The sequence below is a fragment of the Neophocaena asiaeorientalis genome, unplaced genomic scaffold (genome assembly GCF_003031525.2).
Source record: "Neophocaena asiaeorientalis asiaeorientalis breed wild unplaced genomic scaffold, Neophocaena_asiaeorientalis_V1.1 scaffold123, whole genome shotgun sequence".
NCBI lineage: Eukaryota > Metazoa > Chordata > Mammalia > Artiodactyla > Phocoenidae > Neophocaena > Neophocaena asiaeorientalis.
Genome location: NW_020173666.1, coordinates 2,489,210 through 2,515,385, shown reverse-complemented (window position 1 = coordinate 2,515,385; position 26,176 = coordinate 2,489,210). Strand labels below are relative to the sequence as shown.

Below are 26,176 nucleotides of genomic sequence, written 5' to 3'. Positions count from 1 at the left end.
TTTTCCTATAGCCACAATGGTTTTGATATTATAACATATAGGTGTACATAAACCAAGTGTTACAGCATGTTCTTTGAAATACAACAATATATTTTCAAAGCCTAATATAACCCATATCATCTTTAGAAAAGACACTAGGTCTTTCTTATTCCACCAAGAGGATATACCCTTCACATGTTATTTTTCTTATCATAAGAATTGTTCATAAAGACTTGAAAACTCCAGTTTGTGGTTTTTTAAAAAAATGTTTTTCCAATGAACCAAAAGAGGATATTTTGGATTTATGAGATGGATTCTACATTTGTATTTATGTGTATTGTGTTGCTTAATTTTTACCATTTTGAAAACAAAAAAGCTACAAAGTCAAACCAAATTCTGTAAAGTAAAATGTTCCTCTTTTTAATATACTGCTTCTCAAGGTCCTATGGATAATACAATAAATCCAGCCAAGAAATATCATCTATATAGGTATATCTAGACAAATGGTGACAGGCCTTCCTAAAGCTTTTCTAAATGATGACACTTAAGAAAAGTAGACGTAGTAATAAGTATCTGATAAAAATCTCAGAAAACACAAGTGATAATGCTAGCAGAGGGTATTTATGTCCTTTAATGTTGCCACTGCAAAAACTTCACTGTGATTCGTGCTTTAACCTTATTAGCATAATGGCTTTAAAAACAAGATCATAAAATGACTAAAGGCCAAATTCTTATCAAAAAAGTGTGAATTACAAATGCAAGTACTGTGGTTCTGTTCATACTGCTGTAGTAGTCTCTAAGATAGTCCTGCATTCTGGATTCATTGTATTTATGCAATCTCCACCCCTTGAGTCACTGGACCTAGTGATATGCTTCTAATAAATAGGATTTGACAAAAGTAATGGGATAGCACTTCCACAATTAGGTTACAAATAGACCTTGACTAGCTCCATCTCTCTCTCTCTCTCTCTCTCTCATTCTCTCCCACTCTCACTCTCACTCTTTCTTTCTCTTTCCCTCTTGCTGGCTTGCTCTAGAGAAGCCAGCTGTCATGTAAGCTGCCCCATGGAGAGGCTCAGGGAGCAAGAAACTGGTTGTCTTCAGCGAAAAGCCAGCAAGAACCTGAGATCTGGAAACAGCAAAGTGAGTGAGTTTGGAAGCAGATTCTCCCCAAGTTGAGCCTTGGGATAACAAGATCTTGGATAGATGAAAACTGTGTGCATTTCACAAGTAGTTCTCTACACAAAGTCGGGCTCAGCAAACATCTTTTCTTCTTCACAGAAAACTCAAGACACAAAGCCTTTGGGACTCAAGTATAAACAGCTCTAATTTCATAACTGGAAATATAGTTAATGAACTCAGGGTACCCTTTTGAACTTTTAAACTTCATTAAGTGATTTTATATCAATCAATGTAAAATTTTCTAGTATTTTCCAATGGTAGAGACCAAAGCCAATAGATCAATTTACTAATTTTCAATATTCTACTTTGGCAAAACATGCAAGCACGCTGCTCTTCTGTACTTAGTTACTGACACAATTTTTGCAATTCCAGCTCTCTTGAGTTTTTAGCTAAGCTTGTAATCCCCATAGGCATTGACTGGAGTGATTTTAATAAACTATACAATGTGCTACATTTGGAGAGCAAGGAGGGAAAAATATACCTGCCTGTCTCCTCATTAAAGAGGAATGTCAAACTCAAAAGCCTTTCAAGTCAAACTCCCTGGTTATTGTATAGTATTTCCACAAACTACTGAAGCTGCATCTATATTTTGAAAAATTGCCAAGGTAATTTCTAGGGAATATACATGTGCAGGAGGAAGATTACTACTATGAAAAAAAAGTGTAAAAATTACTAAAAGCAATGTTCAAAGCAGGTTTTCTTTCAATTTTCAATATTATCTTAGAAATATGTAGAAGCCATGCTCATTTCTAAGTGATGTCAAATAAAAAGCAAGAAGCCAAATCCTTCCAAATATGTGAACATCCTTGACATTGACTATAATAAGGGCTCTGGGTGAGTACTTCAGGGGGAAAAAAGTGTAAATTTCTTTTGTGTAATTGTCAACCTTTTATAGCTAAATCCCTGGAATAATTGACCAATGAGAAGAAGTTATTTATTTTTAATCTCTGAAATAGTTAAGGCAGTGATTCTTCATTACCTTGCTATCCATAAAAATTCGATTAAAGAAAGATGGGACAAGGTTAGGGTTGCCAAGGGTCAAGGGCTTCCCAGTAGGAAGAATTATCACACTGGAACACCCCTCTTTCCAGCCTGATCACCTCCTGTACTCAGAACAAACCAAAGATTGGCCTCAAAAATTACTCATGCCCAAATTTAATTGAATCAGAATATGGAGAATGTATACCCCCAGGCATTGTTTAAAACAATAGAGCAATAAGTCAGTAATTAACAAAGTCTAACATCTAAGTGTAATAACAAATGTTCACAGCTTAACAGAGAGACCAGGAAAAGAGACCTTCAATAGTGCCTTGATTAAACAACCCCATCATCCCAAAGTGAGTTATGCACTCACTTGAGGCTGCATGTATCCTCTGAGGAACAAAACCAAACACTTCACACTGTGAGGGAAATAGGCTTCACTAAAATAGTCTAGTCAAGACACAAAACAAATAAAAACACAAACAACAAAAACAAGCCCCAGAGAGGGGATAGGGAAATCAGCATCCAGAGTTGCTATAATATATTACCTAAAATGTGTGGTTTTCAACAAAAAATTGTGATATATTCAAAGAAATAGAAAAGTGTGACATACATATTTTTTTAAAAACAGGCAACAAAAACTGCCTGGGAAATGGTCCAGATGTCAGCTATAACAAAGCCTTCAAAGTATCTGTTATAAATATGTTTAAAGAATTAAGGAAACCATGTTTAAAGAAGTAAATGTCTAATCAAAGATCAATAAAGATATAGAAGTTATAGAAAATATTAAAAAGAAATTCTAGAGTTGAAAAGTACAATAAATGAAATGTAGAAGAGCTCAGTGGTAGGTTTGAACTGGCAGAAGAAAGAATAGTTGAACTTGAAGATATATCAATACAGATTATACAGTCCAAAGAGATAAAAAATATCCATTCCTTAAAAAATCCATTCCTCCATAGATGGACATTTAGGTTGCTTCCATGTCCTGGATATTGTAAATAGTGCTGCAATGAACATTAGGGTGCATGTATCTTTTTGAATTATGGCTTTCTATGGGTATATGCCCAGGAGTGGAATTGCTGGATCATATGATAGCTCTATTTTTAGTATTTTAAGGAATCTCCGTACTGTTCTCCATAGTGGCTGTACCAATTTACATTCCCACCAACAGTGTAGGAGGGTTTTCTGTTCTCCACGCCCTCTCCAGTGTTTATTGTTTGTAGATTTTTTTGATGACCGTCATTTTGACTGGTGTGAGGTGATACCTCACTGTAGTTTTGATTTGTGTTTCTCTAATAATTAGTGAGATGTTGAGCATCTTTTCATGTGCCTATTGGCCAACTGTACGTCTTCTTTGGAGAAATATACAATGGAAAATTATTCAGCCATAAAAAGAATGAAATAATGCCATTTGCAGCTACATGGATGGATCTAGAGATTGTCATACTGAGTGACGTAAGTCAGACAGAGAAAGACAAATATCATATGATATCACTTATATGTGGAATCTAAAAAAATGGTACAAATGAACTTATTTACAAAACAGAAACAGAGTCACAGATGTAGTAAACAAACTTATGGTTACCAAGGAGGAAAGGGGGGAGGGATAAACTGGGAAATTGGGATTGACATATACACAGTACTGTATATAAAATAGACAACTAATAAGAACCCACTGTATAGCACAGGGAACTCTACTCAATACACTGTATTGACCTATATGGGGAAAGAAGCTAAAGAGTTGATATATGTATATGTATAACTGATTTGCTTTGCTGTATAGCAGAAACTAACACAATATTGTAAATCAACTATACTCCAATAAAAATTAATTTAAGAAAACAAAGAGACAGTAAATAGAATTTTTAAAAATGAATAGAGCCTCAGAAAAAATGTGAGACACTTTGAAGAGTGCCAGCATACATACAACAGGAGTACCAGAAGAAGTGGAGAAAGGAAATGGAGCAGAAAAATATTCAAAGAAAAACTGTCTGGAAACTTACCAGATTTACTGAAAAGCTTTTATCTCTACATGCAAGAATGAACTCTAAGTAGGATAAACACAAAAAGATACAGATGCAGGTACAACATAGTAAAAATGGTGAAAGCCAAGAAAAAGAGAAAATCTTGAAAGCAGCAAGAGAAAAACAGCTCATCACATGCAGTTGAATCCCATATAATTAAGAAATGGTCTCTTATGAGAAACATAGGTGGCCAGAAGGCAGGTGAATGACATAGTCAAAGAGCTGAAATAAAAAGCTATCAAACAAAAATCTTATATCCAGCAAAACTATTTCTCAAAAATGAAGGTGAAAAAAAGATATTCCCAGATAAACACTGAGTGAATTCATCCCTAGCAAAGCCACGTTACGAAAAAATAAAATAAAATATGAGAGGAAATTCTTCACTCTGAAAGCAAGTTACCCAGATGAAAATTGAAACACACACACACACACACACACACACACACACACACAGCACAGGTAAATGTACTTAGATAATTATAAAAAGAAAAGAGTGTAAATGCATATCTTTTCTTCTTTCTATACTTAAATGATTTTAAAAGCAATTGTATAAAATGATATGCAAATAATTATATTTGGGGACCAATAACATATAGAAATGTAATATATTTGACAACAGCACAAAAATTGTGGGTGGGAACCAAAGAATGTCCATTCTCAGTGTTTCTATTCAATACTGTAATGAATGTTCTGCCAGAGAAATTTCAAAGAAAAGAAAAGAAAGGCATCCAAATCTGAATGGAAGGGGTAAAACTACCTTTATTTGTTGATTGCATGTCCTTGTATATAGAAAATTGTGAGGAATCCACCAAAAACTATAAGAACTAATAAATGAGTTCACCAAGGCTTCAGGATCAAGATCAACATATAAAAATCATTTATATTTCTATACACTAGCAATGAACAATCTAAAATAAAATTAAGAAAACAATTCCATTTACAATAGCATAAAAAGAGTAAAATAATTAAGAATAAATTTAACAAAATAATTGCAATACATGTACCCTGAAAACATCATTGAAAGAAATTAAGAAAGATTTAAATGGATAGGCATCTGATGTTTATGGATTGAAAGATTTCATATTGCTAAAATGGTAATACTCCCCATATTGATCTGGAAATTCAATGTAATGCCTATCAAAATTCCAACGGCCCTTTCTTTTTAGAAATTTACAGGTTGATCTTAAAATTCATATGGAAATGCAAGGGATCTAAAATAATCAAAACAATTTTGGAATATTTGGATGACTCAAACATTTCAATTTCAAAACGTGTTAAAAAGTTACAGCAATTAGGACAAGGTGGTACTGGCATAAAGCTAGACATTTAGATCAATGGATTAAAATTGAGAGTCCAGAAATAAACCATTCTGTTCAGTTGATTTCTAACAGAAGTACCAAAAGAGTTCCATGTGGAAAGAATAGCCCTTTCAACATATAATGCTGGAACAATTGGATTTCCACATGCAAAAGAAGGAAATTAGACCCCATACTCACACCATATTAAAAAATTAACTCAAAATGGATCAAAAACCTAAATATAAGAGATAAAACTATAAAAATTTTAGAAAAGAAACAGGTGTAAATGTAAACAACCTTGGATTATGCAATGGTTTCTTAGACATGACACCAAAAGTACAAAAAACAACATTAAAAATAGATAGGGCTTCCATGGTGGTACACTACTTCCCTGGTGGCACACTACTAAATAACCAAGAGATCACTGAAGACATCAAAGAGGAAATCAAAAAAATACCTAGAAAGAAATGACAATGAAAACATGATGATCCAAAACTTATGGGATGCAGCAAAATTTCTAAGAGGGAAATTTATAGCAATACAATCCTACCTCAAGAAACAAGAAACATCTCAAATAAACAACCTTCCCTTAAACCTAAATCAATTAGAAAAAGAAGAACAACAAAACCCAAAGTTAGCAGAAGGAAAGAAATCATAAAGATCAGATCAGAAATAAATGAAAAAGAAAAGAAGGAAACAATAGCAAAGATAAATAACCTAAAAGCTGGTTCTTTGAGAAGATAAACAAAACTGATAAACCATTAGCCAGACTCTTCCTAAAAAAAGGGGAGAAGACTCAAATCAATAGAATTAGTAATGAAAACAGAGAAGTAACAAGTGACACTGCAGAAATACAAAGGATCATGGGGGATTACTACAAGCAACTATATGTCAATAAAATGGACAACCTGGAAGGAACAGACAAATTCTCAGAAAAGCACAACCGTCCAGGACTGAACCAGGAAGAAACAGAAAATATAAACATACCAATCCCAAGCACTGAAATTGACACTATGATTAAAAATCCTCCAATAAACAAACGTCCAGGACCAGATGGCTTCACAGGTGAATTCTATCAAACATTTAGAGAAGAGCTAACACCTGTCCTTCTCAAACCCTTCCAAAATACAGCAGAGGGAGGAACACTCCTAAGCTCACTCTGCGAGGCCACTATCACCCTCAGACCAAAACCAGACAAAGATGTCACAAAAAAAGAAAACTACAGGCCAATATCACTGATGAACACAGATGCAAAAATCCTCAACAAAATACTAGCAAACTGAATCCAACAGCACATTAAAGGGATCATACACCATGATCAGAAATGCAAGGATTCTTAAATATATGCAAATCAAACAATGTGATACACCATATTAACAAACTGAAGGATAAAAACCAGATGATAATCTCAATAGATGCAGAAAAAGCTTTCAACAAAATTCAACACCCATTTATGATAAGGACCCTCCAGAAAGTAGGCATAGAGGGAACTTACCTCAACATAATAAAGCCATATATGACAAACCCACAGCCAGCATCATTCTCAATGGTGAAAAACTGAAACGACTTCCATTAAGATCAGGAACAAGACAAGGTTGCCCACTCTCACCACTACTACTCAACATAGTTTTGGAAGTTTTAGCCACAGCAATCAGAGAAGAAAAAGAAATACAAGGAATGAATTGTATTCCAGAAAAGAAGTAAAACTCTCACTGTTTGCAGGTGACATGACATAATACATAGAGAATCCTAAAGATGCTACCAGAAAACTACTAGAGCTAATCAATGAATTTGGTAAAGTAGCAGGATACAAAATTAATGCAAAGAAATCTCTTGCACTCCTATACACTAATGATGAAAATTCTGAAAGAGAAGTTAAGGAAACACTCCCATTTACCACTGCAACAGAAAGAATAAAATACCTAGCAATAAACCTACTAAGGAGACAAAAGACCTGTATGCAGAAAACTATAATACACTGATGAAAGTAATTAAAGATGATACAAACAGATGGAGAGATATAACATGTTCTTGGATTGGAACAATCAACACTGTGAAAATGACTAAACTACCCAAAGCAATCTACAGATTCAATGCAATCCTTATCAAATGACCCATGGCATTTTTCACAGAACCAGAACAAAAAATTTCACAATTTCTATGGAAACAAATAAGACTCCGAATAGCCAAAACAATCTTGAGAAAGAAAAACGAAGCTGGAGGAATCAGACTCCCTGACTTCAGACTATACTACAAAACTACAGTAATCAAGACAGTATGGTACTGGCACAAAAATAGAAATATAGATTAATGGAACAGCATAAAAAGCCCAGAGATAAACCCACGTACATATGGTCACCTTATCTTTGATAAAGGAGGCAAGAATATACAATGGATAAAAGACAGCTTTTTCAATAAGTGGTGCTGGGAAAACTGGACTGCTATATGGAAAAGAATGAACTTAGAAAACTCCCTAACACCATAGCCAAAAATAAACTCAAAATGGATGAAAGTCCTAAATGTAAGGCCAGACACTATAAAAACTCTTAGAGGAAAACACAGGCAGAACACTCTATGACATAAATAACAGCAAGATCCATTTTGACCCACGGCCTAGGGAAATGGAAATAAAAACAAAAATAAACAAATGGGACCTAATGAAACTTCAAAACTTTTGCAGAGCAAAGGAAACTATAAACAAGATGAAAAGATAACCCTCAGAATGGGAGAAAATATTTGCAAACGAACCAACTGACAAAGGATTAATCTCCAAAATATACAAGCATCTCATGCACTCAATATTAAAAAAAACAAAACCCAATCCAAAAATGGGCAGAATACCTAAATAGATATTTTTCCAAAGAACATATACAGATGGCAAGAAGCACATGAAAAGCTTCTCAACATCACTAATCATTAGAGAAATGTAAATCAAAACTACAATGAGATATCACCTCACACCAGTCAGAATGGCCATCATCAAAATATCTAGAAACAATAGTTGCTGGTGAGTGTGGAGAAAAGGGAACCCTCCTGCACTGTTGGTGGGAATGTAAATTGATACAGCCACCATGTAGAACAGTATGGAGCTTCCTTAAAAAACTAAAAATAGAACTACCATACGACCCAGCAATCCCACTACTGGGCATATACCCTGAGAAAATCATAATTCAAAAAGACACATGCACCCTAATGTTCATTGCAGCACTGTTTACAATAGTCAGTACATGGAAGCAACCTAAGTGTCCATCGACAGATGAATGGATAAAGAAGATGTGGCACATACATACAATGGAATATTATTCAGCCATAAAAAGAAACGAAATTGAGTTATTTGTAGTGAGGTGGATGGACCTAGAGTCTGTTATACAGAGTGAAGTAAGTCAGAAAGAGAAAGACAAATATCATATGCTGACACATATATATGGAATCTAAGGGAAAAACAATATTATGAAGAACCTACGGATAAGACAGGAATAAAGACACAGACCTACTAGAGAATGGACTTGAGGATATGGGGAGGGGGAAGGGTAAGCTGGGAGAAAGTAAGAGAGTGGCATGGACATATATACACTACCAAATGTAAAATAGATAGCTAGTGGGAAGCAGCCGCATAGCACAGGGAGATCAGCTCGGTGGTTTGTGACCAGCTAGAGGGGTGGGATAGGGAGGGTGGGAGGGAGGGAGATGCAAGAGGGAAGAGATATGGGAACATATGTATATGTATAACTGATTCACTTTGTTATAAAGCAGAAAATAACACACCATTGTAAAGCAATTATACTCCAATAAAGATGTAAAAAAAAAAACTATTATTAACATAAGACTGACATTACAGATAGGGCTGAAAACTTGTGTGTTTATTGAAAGGTTGTCTAATAAGAAGCAAGAACAAACAGTCTGCTGGTACCCAGCTCTCTACTTGCCCCTGTTCACTCCCCCCACCACACACACACAAAGCCCTGTTTACCAATTTTCATGGTGTAAATACTCCCATCATGGGTAATTTCAAGCTACTAATATAATGTTACCAAACTCAGACTTGGGAAGGGATGAGCACACCACCTGCACAGGGTTGATTCATGCTGGCTCCAGCCCACCTCTGGTTAGACCCAATTAAGCAGCAGAGGATATCCTTCTTTTTCTGCAGCTATTCTATGAAAACATTCCAGAGAGACATAGGACTCAGAGATCTGAGGCTTAGTTAAGGAGGAGGCACAGCACTGAAAAGGAGGACTACATGGAAATGTATTTATGGTACAGCCCCTTTTTCCTCTTGGCTGGAGATTGGAGAATCCTTTATGAGCAAACTGAAACGCAAGAAGATTAATAGACAGGGCATTTGGGGAGTTTCTCAATGAAACAGAGCAGCCACATCACACTAAAGTGAAGCCCATAACTGGAATGCTCCACCCTTGCTCCAGAGCTTCCAGTCAGTGTCTCAGTGAATGACTTTTTAAAATGAATGGAAAATCATATTGGTGTTGGTAGTATTAATATTGCTATTATTAATATTATAATGGTAAGTGAAATAAGTCAGACAGAGAAGATAAATGTTGTATGACATTGCTTATATGTGGAATCTAAAATAGAACAAACTAGTAAAATAACAAAAAGGAAACAGACTCACAGATATAAAGAACAAAGTAGTGGTCACCATTAGGGAGAGGGAAGAGGGTAGGGGCGATAGAGGGGTACGGGTGTAAGAAGTAAAATCTATTATGTATAAAATAAGTTACAAAGATACATTGTACAACACAGGGAATATAGCCAAAATTTTGTAATAACTATAAATGGAGTATAACATTTAAAAATTGTGAATCACTATATGGTACACCTGTAACTTATATAATATTGTACATCAACTATACTTCAATAAAAAATACTGCTATTATGAAAAAAAATACCTAAAAATAGAACTACCATATGACTCAGCAATCCCACTACTGGGCATATACCCTGAGAAAACCATAATTCGAAAAGAATCACGTACCACAATGTTCATTGCAGCACAATAGCCAGAACATGGAAGCAACCTAAGTGTCCATAGACAGATGAATGGATAAAGAAGATGTGGTACATATATACAGTGGAATATTACTCAGCCATAAAAAGAAATGAAGTTGAGTTATTTGCAGTGAGGTGGATGGACTTAGAGACTGTCATACAGAGTGAAGTAAGTCAGAAAGCAAAAAACAAATACCGTATGCTAACACATATATATGGAATCTAAATATATATATATATATATATATATTTCTGAAGAACCTAGGGGCAGGACAGGAATAAAGACGCAGATGTAGAGAATGGACTTGAGGACACAGGGAGGGGGAAGGGTAATCTGGGACGATGTGAGAAAATGGCATGGACATATATACACTACCAAATGTAAAATAGATAGCTAGTGGGAAGCAGCCACATGGCACAGGGAGATCAGCTCAGTGCTTTGTGTCCACCTAGAGGGGTGGGATAGGGAGGGTGGGAGGGAGACGCAAGAGGAAGGAGAAATAGGGATAAATATATATGTATAGCTGATTCACTTTGTTATAAAGCAGAAACTAACAAACCATTGTTAAGCAATTATACTCCAATAAAGATGTTAAAAAAAAGAAAGAAAGAAAGAAAGAAAAGAATGGCCAGCACAGAACTAATATTTTAGGAAAGAATAGCCAATCATTTTCCAAACTTGATTTTAAAAAAACTACAAACCCACATATCTAAGAAGTTCAATGAACCCCAAGTCAAACAAATATGACAAAAAACACATCAAGGATTATCATACTCAAATTGCTGAAAACTAGTGATAAAGAGACATACTTAAAAGAATAATAGAAATACAGAGTAGAGGAACAAAAGAATTATAGCAGATTTCTCATCAGAGGCTATGTAAGTCAGAAATATATTTGAATAATATTTCTAAAGCATTGGGAGTAAAAACAACTATCAACCTAGATTTCTATACCAGAAAAATTTTTTTTAATTAAGGCAAAATGAAAACATTCACAGACAATAAAAGTGGAGAGAATTTATCTCAGCAGACCAGCTCCTCAAGTAACGTTAAAGGAAATTCTTCAGGCAGAAGGAAAATAATCCATAGAAAATATGGATCTATACAAGGAATGAAGATCACAGACAGTAATTATACTGGTAATATAGAAGATAATATTTCTCACTTTTGATTTCTTGGATAGCTAATTGACCACTCTAGCAAAAGTAATAACAATTTATTTTGAATTTTGGAATAGAATTAGAAGTAAAATATATCATGACAAGAGAACACAGGTCAGGAAGGAGAAATGTATATATATTGCTACAAAGTTCTTATACTATATGTGACGTGGTATAATATTCTTAGAAGGTGGGGACAATAACAACTTTAAAAAGCATAGTGTAAACCCAAGATCAACCATTCATAAAATAACATGATAGCTAGTTAAGTAAAGAAGTAAAGATAAAATGGAATGCTATATATACATATTCAATTAATTTAAAATAGGGCAGAGGGATAGGAAATAAGTAATGTATATGCATAGTCAACTGCTTTCAACTAAATGACAGGTTACTTCAATGGGGAAATTATAATCCTTTCAATACATAGTTCTGGAAAAGCTGGATACTTTTATGTCCAAAAAAAAAAAGTATTCACTCATCTCACAATATATGTGAAAATTAACTCCAAATATATGATTTAATCATATCTAGCTATAAAAGTAAAAATTATAAAACTTCTATGAAAATGTTTGTAACCTTGGAGTAGATAAAGCTATCTTTGATAGAACACAAAGCATAAACCATAAAAAAAGAAACTGATAACTTTCAAAATTTTAAATGTTCCATTTTTCAAAGATACTATGAACAAAATTAAATTTTCAGATACATACTGAGAAAACATATACTATACATATATATTATAAATGATTTGAGTCCAGAAGTTACACAGAATTTTTATAACTTCATAATAAGGCAAACAAATTGATAAAATGGACATAGATGTGTGCAAGAGATTTTACCAAAAAAAGATATTAAAATGGCAAATAAGTACATAAAAATTTTCAACGTTATTAGTCTTTAGGAAATGCAAATTAAAACAACAAAGACATGCCACTAGACACCCACTAGAAGAGCTGAAAGCCGAAAAGACTGGCTGTACTATTTTGAAGATGTGGAAAAATTAGAACTCTCATACAGTGCTGGTAGAACTGCAAAATTTTACAGCCACTTTGGAAAGTAGTTCTGCAGTTTCTTATAATTTATAAAGTTAAATATACACTTACCATGTGACCCATAATCTCACTCTAGATATTTCCTAAAGAGAATTAAATATATGTGTCCACACAAACACTTACACAAATCATATTCATAGCTGCATTATTCATTATAGTCAAACCTGGAAACAACCCAAATGTCCATCAATAGGAGAATGGATAAGCAAATTGAAGCATATTCATGCCACAGAATACTACAGTTGACCCCTGAACAACGTGGGGTTCAATCCACTTATAGTCGGCACTCCATATCTGCATTTCCTCCCCATCTGCAGATTCAGTCAACCACCGACCACGTACTACTTGTAATATTTACTAATGAAAAATATCCATGTGAAAGTAGACCTGTGCAGTTCAAACTTGTGTTGTTCAAGGATCAATTGTACTCAACAATAGTAGTTCATTGATCAGCCACGGGCAACCCTAGATTTGGAGATGGCAGAGGCTAAATCTGCCACAAGTGTATGTGCTCCTTACTCTGCATTTTGACTAGTCTGAGAATTGGGACACGGCAGTGTTTCAGGGGGCAGTTCAATAGGCCAGTTTGGGCATCAGGAGGAGACAGAAACACAGGAAATAAGCAGAGTTGCAAAGTGTTTATGGCTATTACCATTACTACTGCTACTACTACTACTACTATTATACACTACTTTCAAATGTATCTTTACTTTTAAAAGAAAATTTTAAAAATAAATAAATTTCAAGAAATAATAAAGCAAAATACAATCCATAAAAGAAAACTGGAGCTAAAATGGTGGATTGACAGGCAGTGGAGTTAAACTTTTCACTTCATCTTCCCTTTCAAATATGTCCTGTAAGCAATTCATTCATAGTGAACACCACCTGAGTGCAAAACACTGATGTAGGCATCACAGAGTAGTGGTTCTGAAATTTAACTCATCTTTAGTCCTTTTAAAAAAAGAAGAAGATCCAAATCCCTCACCAAGAAACTCTACTAATGGCCTGGGGTAAGATCCAGGAATCCACATTTTTAAGAGCGCCTACTGAGTGTGATGTGCAGCCAGGTTGAGAACTGACTGCCATAGGAACTATGAAAATTCATTAAGATAAATTCCCTGTAGTCTTCAATCAGCCTCAAACACAAACTTGGGTAAATCATAATGACCTCCTTTTTCATTCATTCAAATTTCAGCCAGTGCCTTATAGATACAGAAGGCACCCAAAATCCTTTCCTTCAGTGTTTCTAATACCTCCTAGGCAAGTAGAGACCATGATAGTAGTCTTTTAGTTTTCAGGTGTCCATTTTCTGAAACGTGGAAATAGTTGTTGGTATAAAGGAAGAGTTAATCATTACTAACTTTCATGCAAATCAGCCGCCCCAATTTTGTGGAAATCCTGAGCATTTCTGTGGCTGAGATCTATGCTCAAAATAGATGTCAATATCCTAAAAATGATGTTGATTCTCCAGAGTACTCTAAACTAAATCCCTTCTCCTTCCTTAGCACACATTTCTCACGGTCTTTTTCTAACAGTGTAATCTTCCACAAAGCTCTCATTAATCTGCCTTTGGAGCAGGAGTGTTTTAAGGAAGCGATAGTCTGTCAGCAGGTTAGTAATCATTTTCCACCCTTGGGAGCCTAGAGAAGGCAAGGTTGTGAATCTATAAGTCGTGACCATTATGCGCCAGAAAATGCTCATCAGCTTTGGCAGCAACTTGATTATAATCCATTTGGGGGATGTCACACTTCACTGGAAGTCCACATTTATTTAAAACACATAACCTTTGCAATTTTGCCTGAAGGCTGCAAACTTTAGATATTTCCCCATTTTTTCCAAAATGGAAAGACGGGATCTAAAACAACTCATTTTTCATTAAAAATGTAACTGTGTGGAACATAACACAATGGCATATCATCTTACGTTTCAAGGGTATAGAGGTCACTTTTCTAAATATGTGTTTAGGTTCTGGAAGAAAAAGACAAAATGTACCTTGTAAAAAACAAGAGCTTCCTTTGTTTTAAAATGAAACTATAAGCTTCTTTCCAGATAAAGTAACTGCTTCATTTCAATCAGTTTTCTGAATATGTGCCTAAAGTTGTTCATTGTGCTTTCAACTCATAAATCATGGTGTTAGTATTCATGGATCAGGTTTTAGATGGGGGGTGGGGATTTCTCTGCAGTGACAGATAATGGAAAGTGGGTCTAGTAGGGGAGAAGATTACAGAGTTGGGAGGGAAGACAGGTAAAAGAACACACACCAATAAGAAAGGGATTGAAATGTAAGGACCATATACTTATAAACTGATTGACCAGGATACAGTAGAGAGAGGGGATGAGATGGAAAGTTATTGACCTAATTATCTTTATTGGATGCTTATTTCTTACAGGAGAAATAAGATGTCATAATGCAGTAGAAGGGGCTAGGAAATACATAATTAAATATGGTATACCTAAGTACATCTAAAGCAAGACTCCTAAAAAGGTAGACTGTAAACCTAGTAGAAGGGCTTCCCAAGATGAGGAAGGCAGGGTAAAGGCCCAGGATAATGCCAACACTAGGCATAGGACTAAAGCCAGAGAGCTCTCACTCGCCCTCAGAAAACAGTGTGTCTTTAAGGGACCCAATATTGATGCTTAGCTTTGGTTTAACAGACAAGTAAGCATTTTGTGATTAGACAAAAACAACAACCTGACGGGTAAGCAAATATTAGTCCCAATTTTACAGAAAAATTCTAGAAATAGAGGCTGATTGAAGAACATCAACCCTTACCACACTAGGTAAAACTTACTGATCCTGGAAAATAAAAGGGAACTCAGGTTCACACAATGAAGCTACCTGCTCTCACTATGACACTCCAAGCTTTCTGACATAGTTATTAAATAATTAACACATCAAAACACTTCACTTGGCATGATAAGGAAATAAAAAGTATATAAAACGTGGTTCCTATCATTGAGGAAGTTACAATTCGATATTTACATATCCGCATGATGCTATGGTATAGTAGGAAGTTTGACTCTGTCTTCACCACTGATTAATTTAGGAATTTGGGGTAATTGTTTAACTTCTTTACCTTCCAAATCAACCTTTCAGAGTTGTTGTTAGGACTGGAGATATCATATATTATTAACCTAGTACATACCAAAACTTCAATAAATCGTAGCTATTAGGTGTTTACACATGTAAACCATGCTTATTTTCACTTTCTTCAAATAAAAGAGCAATATAGGAATTAGAACAAATTCATCAGTTAATTTTTCGAATTATAATAGTTATTACTGAGGATTTCAGAGAAATATCACCCACTTATTCCAAATTAGCTTTTACATAGGTATAGTTCCATAGATATAGACTGTATGCAAATAGAGAATGGTATGTGGAGTCTCGTGTTAAATTAAAAATAATGAGCTTGAAAAGAATGGCCCCTTTACTGAAATACCATATAAAACATTTAATACTAAGAGAGAAATGAAAAGGGTGCATATATGTAGAGAATAATTAGAAATGTAAAATAATTTTCTCATGAACATACCTCAGTTTATTTTTCCAAAGAATGTGGGTCTAAACAATGAAATCTCTAGAAGAGACAGCAAACTGAAAGAAAACTAAGGGTAAAGACAGTATCTCTGAAACAAAACAATCATAGCTTGACACACACAATATAACTTAGTGAATAAGAGCATGAAATCTGAAGTCACATTGCCTTCAAATCCCAACTGTGACACTTTTTGACAAGTTCTTTACATCTCCATACATTAAAACAGAAATAATATTAGCACCTATCTCATCATATTTTTACGACGATTAAATGAGTTTATGTATAAAAAGTGCTTAGAACAGCGCCTGGCATACATTAAGTCCTAAATAAACGTTATCATCATCATCACCATCATAAGGAAAATATAATTATAGATATGCTACACCCAATTTTGAGAAGGATCTCGAAAGAGGCAGTTTCATAGAAACAAGAAAGAATGGTTCTTCTGTGTGATGATTAACTTGACTATGGTTAATTAACTTACTTGGTGAGAATATTATTCCAGTTTGTTCAGAGTCAAAGGTTTGATTTTCATGTGGATATGCTGGCTACATTGCATGACCACAGATTAAGACACTAATTCTGAGTAGTTGTATTCAATGAATTCTCCTTGTTTTAACAAGGTGACTCATAAAATGTGTAAATTGATTAATCCAAATTCATGAATAACTTCAGAAAAAATGAATCTATAAATACATTCCTTTGAACATGGTTCAGTCATATGGTCTTAATATATTATAAATTCTAGGACTGGAAAAATATTTAAAGATGATCTGGAGCCAAGTCATTAATTTCTATAGAAAAAAAAATAGACTCGGAGACAAAACATGACTTAAGATCACATGATTACTTTGTGGAAGAGTTGAAGAACTCTTAGCTCATGTTTTGTTTTGTTTTTCCATTACATACATTCATTAAATATAGGATATTTTTAATATCTTGGAGAACTTTCTATTTAAAAATTCTATTTCTGTCATTCTAGTTTATTACTCCATTGTAAAAAACTCAGTCCCAATGACAGAATGTGGGACTTTGAAGGCCATTGCAAGGACTTTGTCATAAGAAAAATGGAAAGCCATTTTCAGGTATTGAGTGTGTAAGGTTAAAAGACATTACTTGACTTAAATTTTTAAAAGATCCATTTTCCTTAAGAATAACTGGCTGGGAAGGGCAAGGCAAGGATCAATTAGGAGGTTATTGCCATAACCCAAGTGAGAGATGATGTTGGCTTGGAGTAGGATGGTAGCGGCAAGAAAGGCATTAAGCTGTCAAAGTCTGTATATGTTTTGATTGTAGCCCCAACAACATTTCCTTCTATGTTGGATGTGAAGTGTAAGAGAAAAGAGGAGTCACAGGAGGCAAAGGAGTACAAACCTCCATTCAGGAATTTCTAATTCTTTTCTTAACTAAATGTCTCTTGCTGCAATCTAGACCATGATTTACTTATCTTCACCTCTGTGAAAAGAGGTCCATCACCATCTACACAATGCCCTCTTGTGAATCTGGCAGCATCCAGAATCATGCCACATATTCTGAAAGAAACTAAACAATGGCTCCTGACCCCAAAGGATTTTATCATTTGGTAAATTAAACCTCCTTTAAATAGGAAGGAGATATATTTGACAGCATTACAAATGTAGCTAGAAGTTGCAACTTGGTGTTAAACTGGAACCCTTCTGGACACATCTGTTGAAATTAGGGAACCAAGCTCACCAAATGTCCATTGGCATGAGGAACAGAGGAGTGCTTGGGTTAGAATTCATCCCACAGGAAGTAGGAGAATAAAGCATCTGAAGGAAAAGCTGATACTAGGTATGCTGTAGTGTTACTACTTGTCTTTATTGCCAGCTCAGCTCCCTCTGGACTCATATCTCTCCCAGGGAAGGGAGAGAGCTGTGAAAAAAGAATGAAAAAAAAAAGGTGTTTTCCACAAAATCCTCTAAGATATGAGAGTAAAAGCCAATATCACTTTGATAGACCCTCATGGAATATAGCCCAGAAAGTCAGAGAAGCACTGCATGGCATAGCTTTGACATCTCCAGGGCTCCACGCTTTACTGGCAGTGACCATTGGTACAGGGAGCAGCGACCTCAGGAGCACAGGTGTTTGTTGTGATGATAGTATCTCTAGGATACATCAGTAGAACCCAGAAGATATGAGGTAGAGAAAGAGAGGAGTAAAAGAAGTGATATCACCACGAACAACCACATGTGAGACTCAGAAATACCTGGAGGGACTCAGCTGCGTTATTAGCAGGTAAGCAAGAGCCAGAGAGATAACTTTACATTATTATTCTTGACAAGCTTTTAAATAATGATAATAGAATGAGTTCTTTACACTCCAATTACTCACTGCAGTATTTTGTATAAATATATTTCACAATTAGGCAGTCTTTATACCCCAAAGCTCATATATTTGCTACATCTGTTCGAGATTTCCAGAATCTAGGTAGCTAGCCTCTCTTTGGGGATATTAAACAGAAGGAAACCTGCAAAACAGACTTTTCTTCTTTTGAAAATGGTAAACATGAGATTATTTTTTAAAACAAGCACCCTTCATAAAAGCAGTCATTTTTACAAAATCAGTTAAAAGATTGAATATCTATATGCCACCTGTCCTGATGCATATATTAAGAACCTTATTCCATGTAACACTTCAACAATGCTGCTTACAAACTTTTTCACTAATGAAGGAAGTAACATTCCTTCTTTAAATACTCTTTCTTTAGAGATGCTTTCTTAAATGGCCTCACACAACTGCATCCTGTTGAAGAAGCCAAAAAGACATTTTATGGCAGTGTGCCAATTTCACCCAAATTCAATAATTTTCTTAGTCTTGAATTATACTTTGCCCTTGACTTCATACTTCCTCATGCCTAGAGATCATTTCTCTGTTTCTTTATTCATTTAGCTGTATTTCTATCCTACCTTCTACTCAAAAGTTTTTGATAGGTCCTGTACCTCTAGTTCCAGATGAAGGTGAGATTAATTTTATTAGCATTGCAGTCATTATCACAAGTGCAATGCCAGAAAGGAAAGGTCCAGGGAGGATATCCACACCACCACTGCCCAGTTTCCTAGAGAAAAGGGTCACTGGTTAAGGTACTTCAAAAGGTGAGAAAAGATTGTACTCTGGCCAAAAGAGAAGATGGAGAAGAAAAAGAGATCTGGAAGATGAGTGTGACAGAGCCAGAGATCAGTGGAAGCTTTCATTCAAGTAAACTTAGTAGGTTCCTTGGAAAAATTGATCAGTTCCTTTATGTAGTATTAGAAGATGGTAAATCAAACAAGATACCCATTAGGTCAAAAACCCTATGAAAAATACAATAATACTGAAAATCTCCATTCCAGCACAAGTACATATGACTTAGAAAGAACATAGACTTTGGAACCCACCACCTGCAATTCCAGAAATTACATGCTGAAAACATCACTATTAGCCATCCCATAAGTGTAAGATATTATATCATCAAGTACTAGAGTTCAGCGGCATGTCTTCACCTGCACTCAACTAGCCCTTTAAATTTCAGATCTTAATGTGTATTTCCATCTTCACTACTACTTTCCATCCACCAACACCTCATTAAGATATCTATGCTTAGGAATATGAAGAGAAAAGCATTCATGTGGTTTTGGGAGGAGGAGGGGGCAGAAGGGGGGAAGCAAATGAAAAGAATAATTCGCCAGGACAAAACATTCTAGCAAAAACTTCCCACCTTTTCTGAAATAGTCTCATCATCTTGTCATCGACTCCTCTGCTCTTGTCTATCATGAAAATAGAAATAGCCCCACTCTCAGTGAAATCCAGAAGGAATGCACATTTCACTCACTTTGGAATCAGGAAGTCCAGTTTTGTGAGAGCAAGTATATGTGCGCCAAAGTGTGTGTGTGTGTGTGTGTGTGTGTGTGTGTGTGAGAAAGAGAAGAAGAGAGAGAGAGAAAGAGATTGAGATTTACCTTCCTATGAGGGAGAACTCGCCCACGACTCCCAGGCGCCGCATGGCACTCAGGAGGCCTCTGACGGTCATGCCTTCACAGAAGCAAACCACCACTCTGGCCTTGGGAAGCCGCTCTCGGAGCTTGCGCAGGAGTCGGTCAAAGCTCTTCTCCCCAGCATTGCTATAGATTTTGTCTGAATGGGCGATGCAGAGGCCTTCCTGGGCAGCCAGCTCTTTGAACGCATCCATTCCGCTCTCCCCGTAATTCCCTGTTCAGAAACAATCAGCAGATGTTCAAGACAACCTGGCAGCAGCAGCAGTAACAAGCTAGGAAAAGGACTCATTAGTCACAGGGAATGAAGAGGATAGACTTGCCAAATAATTTGTAAATATAACTGGGACTGCAGGAAGATCTGGATGGACTAAAGAGAATAATCAAACTATCAACTCTGTGAAAATAATGGAAAACTATATAACTAGGGTGTCCACAGTGAAACAGGTTTTGAGAAATGAGGGACGGCTGCCCTATTTTACAACCATGATTACTAGTGGTTGTTCCAGATTTTAGCAACGTGGGAGAAGTCAGAACATTGGGGTAGGAGGTCAGCCAGCACAATGAGACGTGTTCATCCGAGGGCTTGCTTCAGCTGGCTGCCAGGTTAAGAGCAGACACTCATGGTGATAGCAAGTCCTGCAACATCTCCATGAAGAGTGAGTAAGCAAAGCAAATGGAGCACCTGGCCAGGCCGGAACATGCAGACAAAAACCAGCTATAAATCTCAATTTAAAAGTTTTAAATCTCAATATCTATAAAAGTTTCACGGACTTTTTTATGAAACTTGATAAGATTTTCCTGTATTTTTGAAAGAAAAAAGGAGTTCTCGTTTCCTGTTTCATAAGATTAAATTATCAAATTAATGTTTTTGCCTCTTCAGTTAACCACCTTCAGTGGCTTAACACACTCCAGTGAATGGAAGATTTAACACATGATAAAATCCTCAGCTCTATGGACTGTGGTCACACATCGTGGCTCAGACAAGAGGCATTGACTGATTATAAGGGGGAAGACTGCAGCTGGTAAGTGAATGGCTCATCTGCCTGCAGAAGAGGGCACGAGGAAGGAAATCAGATGTCGCTTACAATAATAAATGCAGGTTCAGGAATCTATAAGGTACAAAGACATCACCAGCCAACTCTTTCAGCAAAAGGCACTGAAAAGGCATTATAAGATGGTGTTACAATGGGAACAACTTTATTGCTAAGGTGCCGCCTATGGACTACAATCACAGAAAAAGATTTTACTCTTTTATCAAAATACATGCAGACTAAAGGAGCAAAAATATTCTATGCATTTGAATAAGAACATCCTTGTGTTTTAAATCTAGTAAAGGCCTTAGACATACTCTGTGCAAACCCTTCAGGTTACAGCAAGGAAACTGGGCCAAGTGAAGTAGCTCGCCAATAGGCATGAAGCTTGTTTGTGTTAAAATTGGAACAGTCTACCTGATTCCTAAGTTACTATTTGTTTCTCTTAACAGCAACAAGCAACTAAACACGTATGTTTTCATAATTTTTTTTGAAAATGTCAGCATAGGTCAATTCGTTCTGTGAAATTCTTGTTTCAATTACTTTATTCATATTTTCCTGTTTAGAGCAATTCTTCATTATACAAATTGATTGAGAGATGAGTATGATGTGGTAGACCATGTTTAAACTGCTCATTTCTCTTATGAAGCCTATGAGACTCCAAACTAGCATACGTATTTCTACAAAAGTAACTCTAATATAAGAATGACTTGTACTTTTATAAATCTTTATATTTTAAACATTGCATTCATAAATTTTATCTTATTCGTACTCATTATGTTGATGATAGTACTACATACAAATACTATACAAAAAAGGAAGAAAATCACCTCTAGGAAGCTTAAAACCATGTTACTTTCATTTAGTAGCAATGACATGACTAACTCAAATGTAAATATCTAATAGAGATGCTGTGGGTTAGGAATCAGAAAGAGCTGCCTAAAGAAGGTACCTGTGGTATGGAAGGTGTGGAGAAAAAGGAATCCTTGTATAGTTGGCAGGAATGTAAATTGCTACAGCCATTATGGGAAACGATATGAAGTTCTCCAAAATTTTAAAATGGAACTATCATATGATTCAGTAATCCCTCTACTAGGTGTATATCCAAAGGAAATGTAATCAGTATCTCAAATAGCCAAGATATGGAAATAACTTAAATGTCCATTGATGGGTGAATGGATAAAGAAAATGTAATAAGTGTTATATTCCATATATATATTATATACATATATATAGAATGGAATATTATCCATAAAATATTATCCATAAAATATGGAATATTAGCCATAAAATGGAATATTTGTTGTAAAAATGAAGGTAAGGCCACCATTTGCAATAACATGGGTAAAGCTGGAGGACATTACGCTAAGTGAAATAAGCCAGACATAGAAAAACAAATACTGTATGATATCTGTTATATCTGAAATCTAAAAAAGTCAAGCTCATAGAGCCAGAGAGTAGAACAGTGGTTACTAGAAGTGGGGGAATGGAGAAACTGGGGAGATGTTGGTCAAAGAATGCAAAATCTCAGTTATAAGATGGGTAAGTTGTGGGGATCTAATGTACAATATGGTAACTATACAGGTAATTATATATATAATATATATATCATATACAATAATCTACAGCTAATAATATATATTGTATATTTGAAATTTGCTGAGAGTAGATCTTAAATGTTCTCAGAAAAACAACAAAAGAGGTAACTATATGAGTTAATGGATGTATAAATTAACTTGACACTGGTAATCATTTCACAATGTGTATATATATATATCTCAAACTACCATATTGCACACCTTAAACATACACTATTTTGTCTGTCAATTATACCTCAAAAATCTGGGAAAAAAAGAAAGTGCTTTTATTCTGGATCTTAAAATATAAACAGATTTTCCACAGCTAGAAAGAAAACTAGAGGACATGTATTCTTTGCCTGACTCCTTGGTCATGATCAAACGATGCCAGACTTAAAATAAAACACTCAGCATGGAACCTACCCTCTGTCTCCCCTCCCCTTTCCATCTGACCACCCAGACCTCCTCTGCCTTTCCTGGTAGTGAGGAATTTATTTAGATACTTCTCTGTGTAACCCTGGAAGGAGTTTTGAATATATAAAGAACTGACATAATAAAACTCTTAAAAGTACTATGTAAATGTTAACACTCAGGTCTGGTAGCGAGCTGCATGTTTTTATTCAATTATCAAATAGATTATCAAGTTCTCAACTTGGAAAAAATCCCTAGGCTCTGCTCTTTAAAGAATTGCCCAGAATTATCGGGCATTGACTTTGCCTTCAATTTGATGAATATTTGCTATGTCTCTGGCACTGTGCTAAATACCTAGGCACTTCATTTTTTCATTACAACTCCATATAGAAGTTATAACTCTCTGCTGGGGATGTGGAAGCTCTAAGAGGTTATGTAACTTGCCTAAGATCAAACAGTGATGAATATAGGATTCAACATCTAACTCAGAAGTTCCTGTTCATAACCAGCATTTTATACTGCCTCCTACATGGACTTATAATACACCTGTGAAGGCATGACACAAACACACAAAATACAGCAACAATACTAAGCTGTATATGCTACATGGGAAATGAAAAATACCATAATACTAAATTTCAGAATGAGAGAGCAAGGATGATCAGAGAATACCTCTTGGGAAAAGTAGGAATGAAAATGAGTTCTTGAAGAATGTAAGGAAGGGATTGGCTTTCAGGGTAAATGGATGTGAATGAGAATCCACAAAAGGTATTTTTAGAGGCAATGACTAGAGAAGTTCCATTGGAGCAGAAGGTTCACGGTTTGTAGAATGCCACTCTGTATAGCAAATCTCTAGTGAAGTATCTCGCATACCACTATAGGATTGCAACATGGAAATACGCTATATGTTGCTGTGTTGTAACAGATTTTATAACAGACTTTATCACTGTCATGATGTTGCCTAAAACCTAGAGAGATGTAAGAGTAGCATCTGACAAAGCCCATAAAATATAAAATTGCAATATATTGAAACATATGAGAAAAAGATTTACAGAGAGTAAACCAAGATATTCTATAAAACAAGCTTTTAAACAGAACTTATGGGGAGACTAATGAGAGAAAACATGGGGTTTACAAAGAAATCCCTATAGTTTGAATAATAAAAGTATTTAAACATAATAGAAGTGGACATTGTACAAGGGCAAAGTTAATAAAAGTACTGAAAATAGGAGTAAAAATTAGAACTATCTCAAGAGATAAAAGACAATGGCTAAAACTCAATTTTCTAAGCTACATATGATTTTTTGAAGAAGTTAGATATGATTATTATCAGACCATATTAACAGATATTCATTCATAAAAGATTGGTTTGTAGTGATTTGGTAGGTAAGTTACACTGAGCAAACAAGCTATGAAATAAAATTGTCTTGCGTTTCATAATCACCTGTATGAACTGTCATCATAACAAAAAGAAGGCACTTAAGGCTAGTCCTTATATTGATTGTTTTTTCTTCTACTCTTAAAATGTTGAAGATATATTTAAGAAACAATCTGAACACCATCTGGTGGCTAAAATAACACTTCAGCCATTATGTTGAAAGAAGTCCAAATCCTGTTATTGCATCTTCATGAATTATCTTGGTAAAACAACAGCATTCAACATATCTCATCCCTACGTATGTACACCTCAGTTATATGAGGGGAAACATTTATACACGGAAAATACGTAGATATTTCTTCACTTTTCTTAAAGAAGGAACAGTATTACTTTCAAAGATTCACTAGTCTTATGCTCTAGACTCCCTTAATCTCTGCCTTATTTCATGCTTATATCCCTTTATTGGTATTCTTTGGTAGTCTTAGGCTCCCTGGATGACGATATACCCCTTGCATTATGGGCCAGTCCCTATCCGAGGTCCTGAAAACTGATCATTCTGTCTCCTGGGACATCCTGGACAAATAAGATAATATCCAATTTTTGAAAGAACTATGTTGATAGAAATTGATTTCACAGCACCTTCTGGAAACCTACTGCCAATATTCAACAATCATCACTATCAGGTAATTCTTCTTTTTGATCTAAATCCTGTACAACAAAATATAAATTCATATCCCCTTCACTCTCAGTGGAGGCAGGTATCAGTTCCTTTGAATTCTTTCTTTCTTTTTTTGAAAAAGGTCTTTCTGGAAGCCACAGTTCAGCTTTCTCTCCTCCCAGGGAAACAATTCCTATTATTTTAACCTTTCCTGGCAACCTTTTAATTTGTTTGGTTCTCCCACTTAATACGTAGAAAGTGTTATGCTTCCCTGCTTCCATCCACACACCTGCAGTCAGCATTATGGGTCTGGTCAGTCAGAGGTGAATGAGTCATCACCTGCCTTAGAAGCACATAAGGGATTTTATATGCAAGGTCAGTGAAGGAACTGCTTGACACAAGGCAATCAGAGAAAACAGAAGAGAATCCTTTTTATCAGAAATTTCATAACCCCACCTTTAATTACCCCAGTTTGGGCAGATAGAGTTATAGCATCCAAGTGGAAGAAGGAAATTTACCAAAAGGTGACTGTCATCTCTATGCAATAGGACTGATTAATCTTTGTTCTTTTGCCCCATCATGTTTTCAGGTATGCCTTATAGCTGAGTAAATAAGAGGATGAGCCTTGGAGGAAGATCAACCTGGTTTGAATCCTGGATCCTAGATGAGGAGATAGCCTTAAAGTATTTTCTTTAGGTTTTGTGCAAATGGGGGTCATAACATACATCTTAAAGACTTGTCATGGACTTCCCTGGTGGCGCAGTGGTTGAGAGTCCGCCTGCAGATGCAGGGGACACGGGTTCGTGCCCCGGTCCGGGAAGATCCCACATGCCGCGGAGCGGCTGGGCCCGTGAGCCATGGCCGCTGAGCCTGCGCGTCGGGAGCCTGTGCTCCGCAATG

General features: G+C 35.7%; 1 protein-coding gene across 2 annotated transcripts in view; it reads right to left on the bottom strand.

Annotated features, from left to right (window-relative positions):
• GRM1 (glutamate metabotropic receptor 1) overlaps positions 1-26,176 on the bottom strand; it is a 346,953-nt gene that overhangs the window by 216,854 nt on the left and 103,923 nt on the right. For both annotated transcript variants that reach the window (XM_024747977.1, XM_024747978.1), the window contains exon 2: positions 20,186-20,435. In XM_024747977.1, coding sequence (XP_024603745.1) covers positions 20,186-20,435 — 250 coding nt within the window. The remainder of the gene's footprint in view (positions 1-20,185; positions 20,436-26,176) is intronic.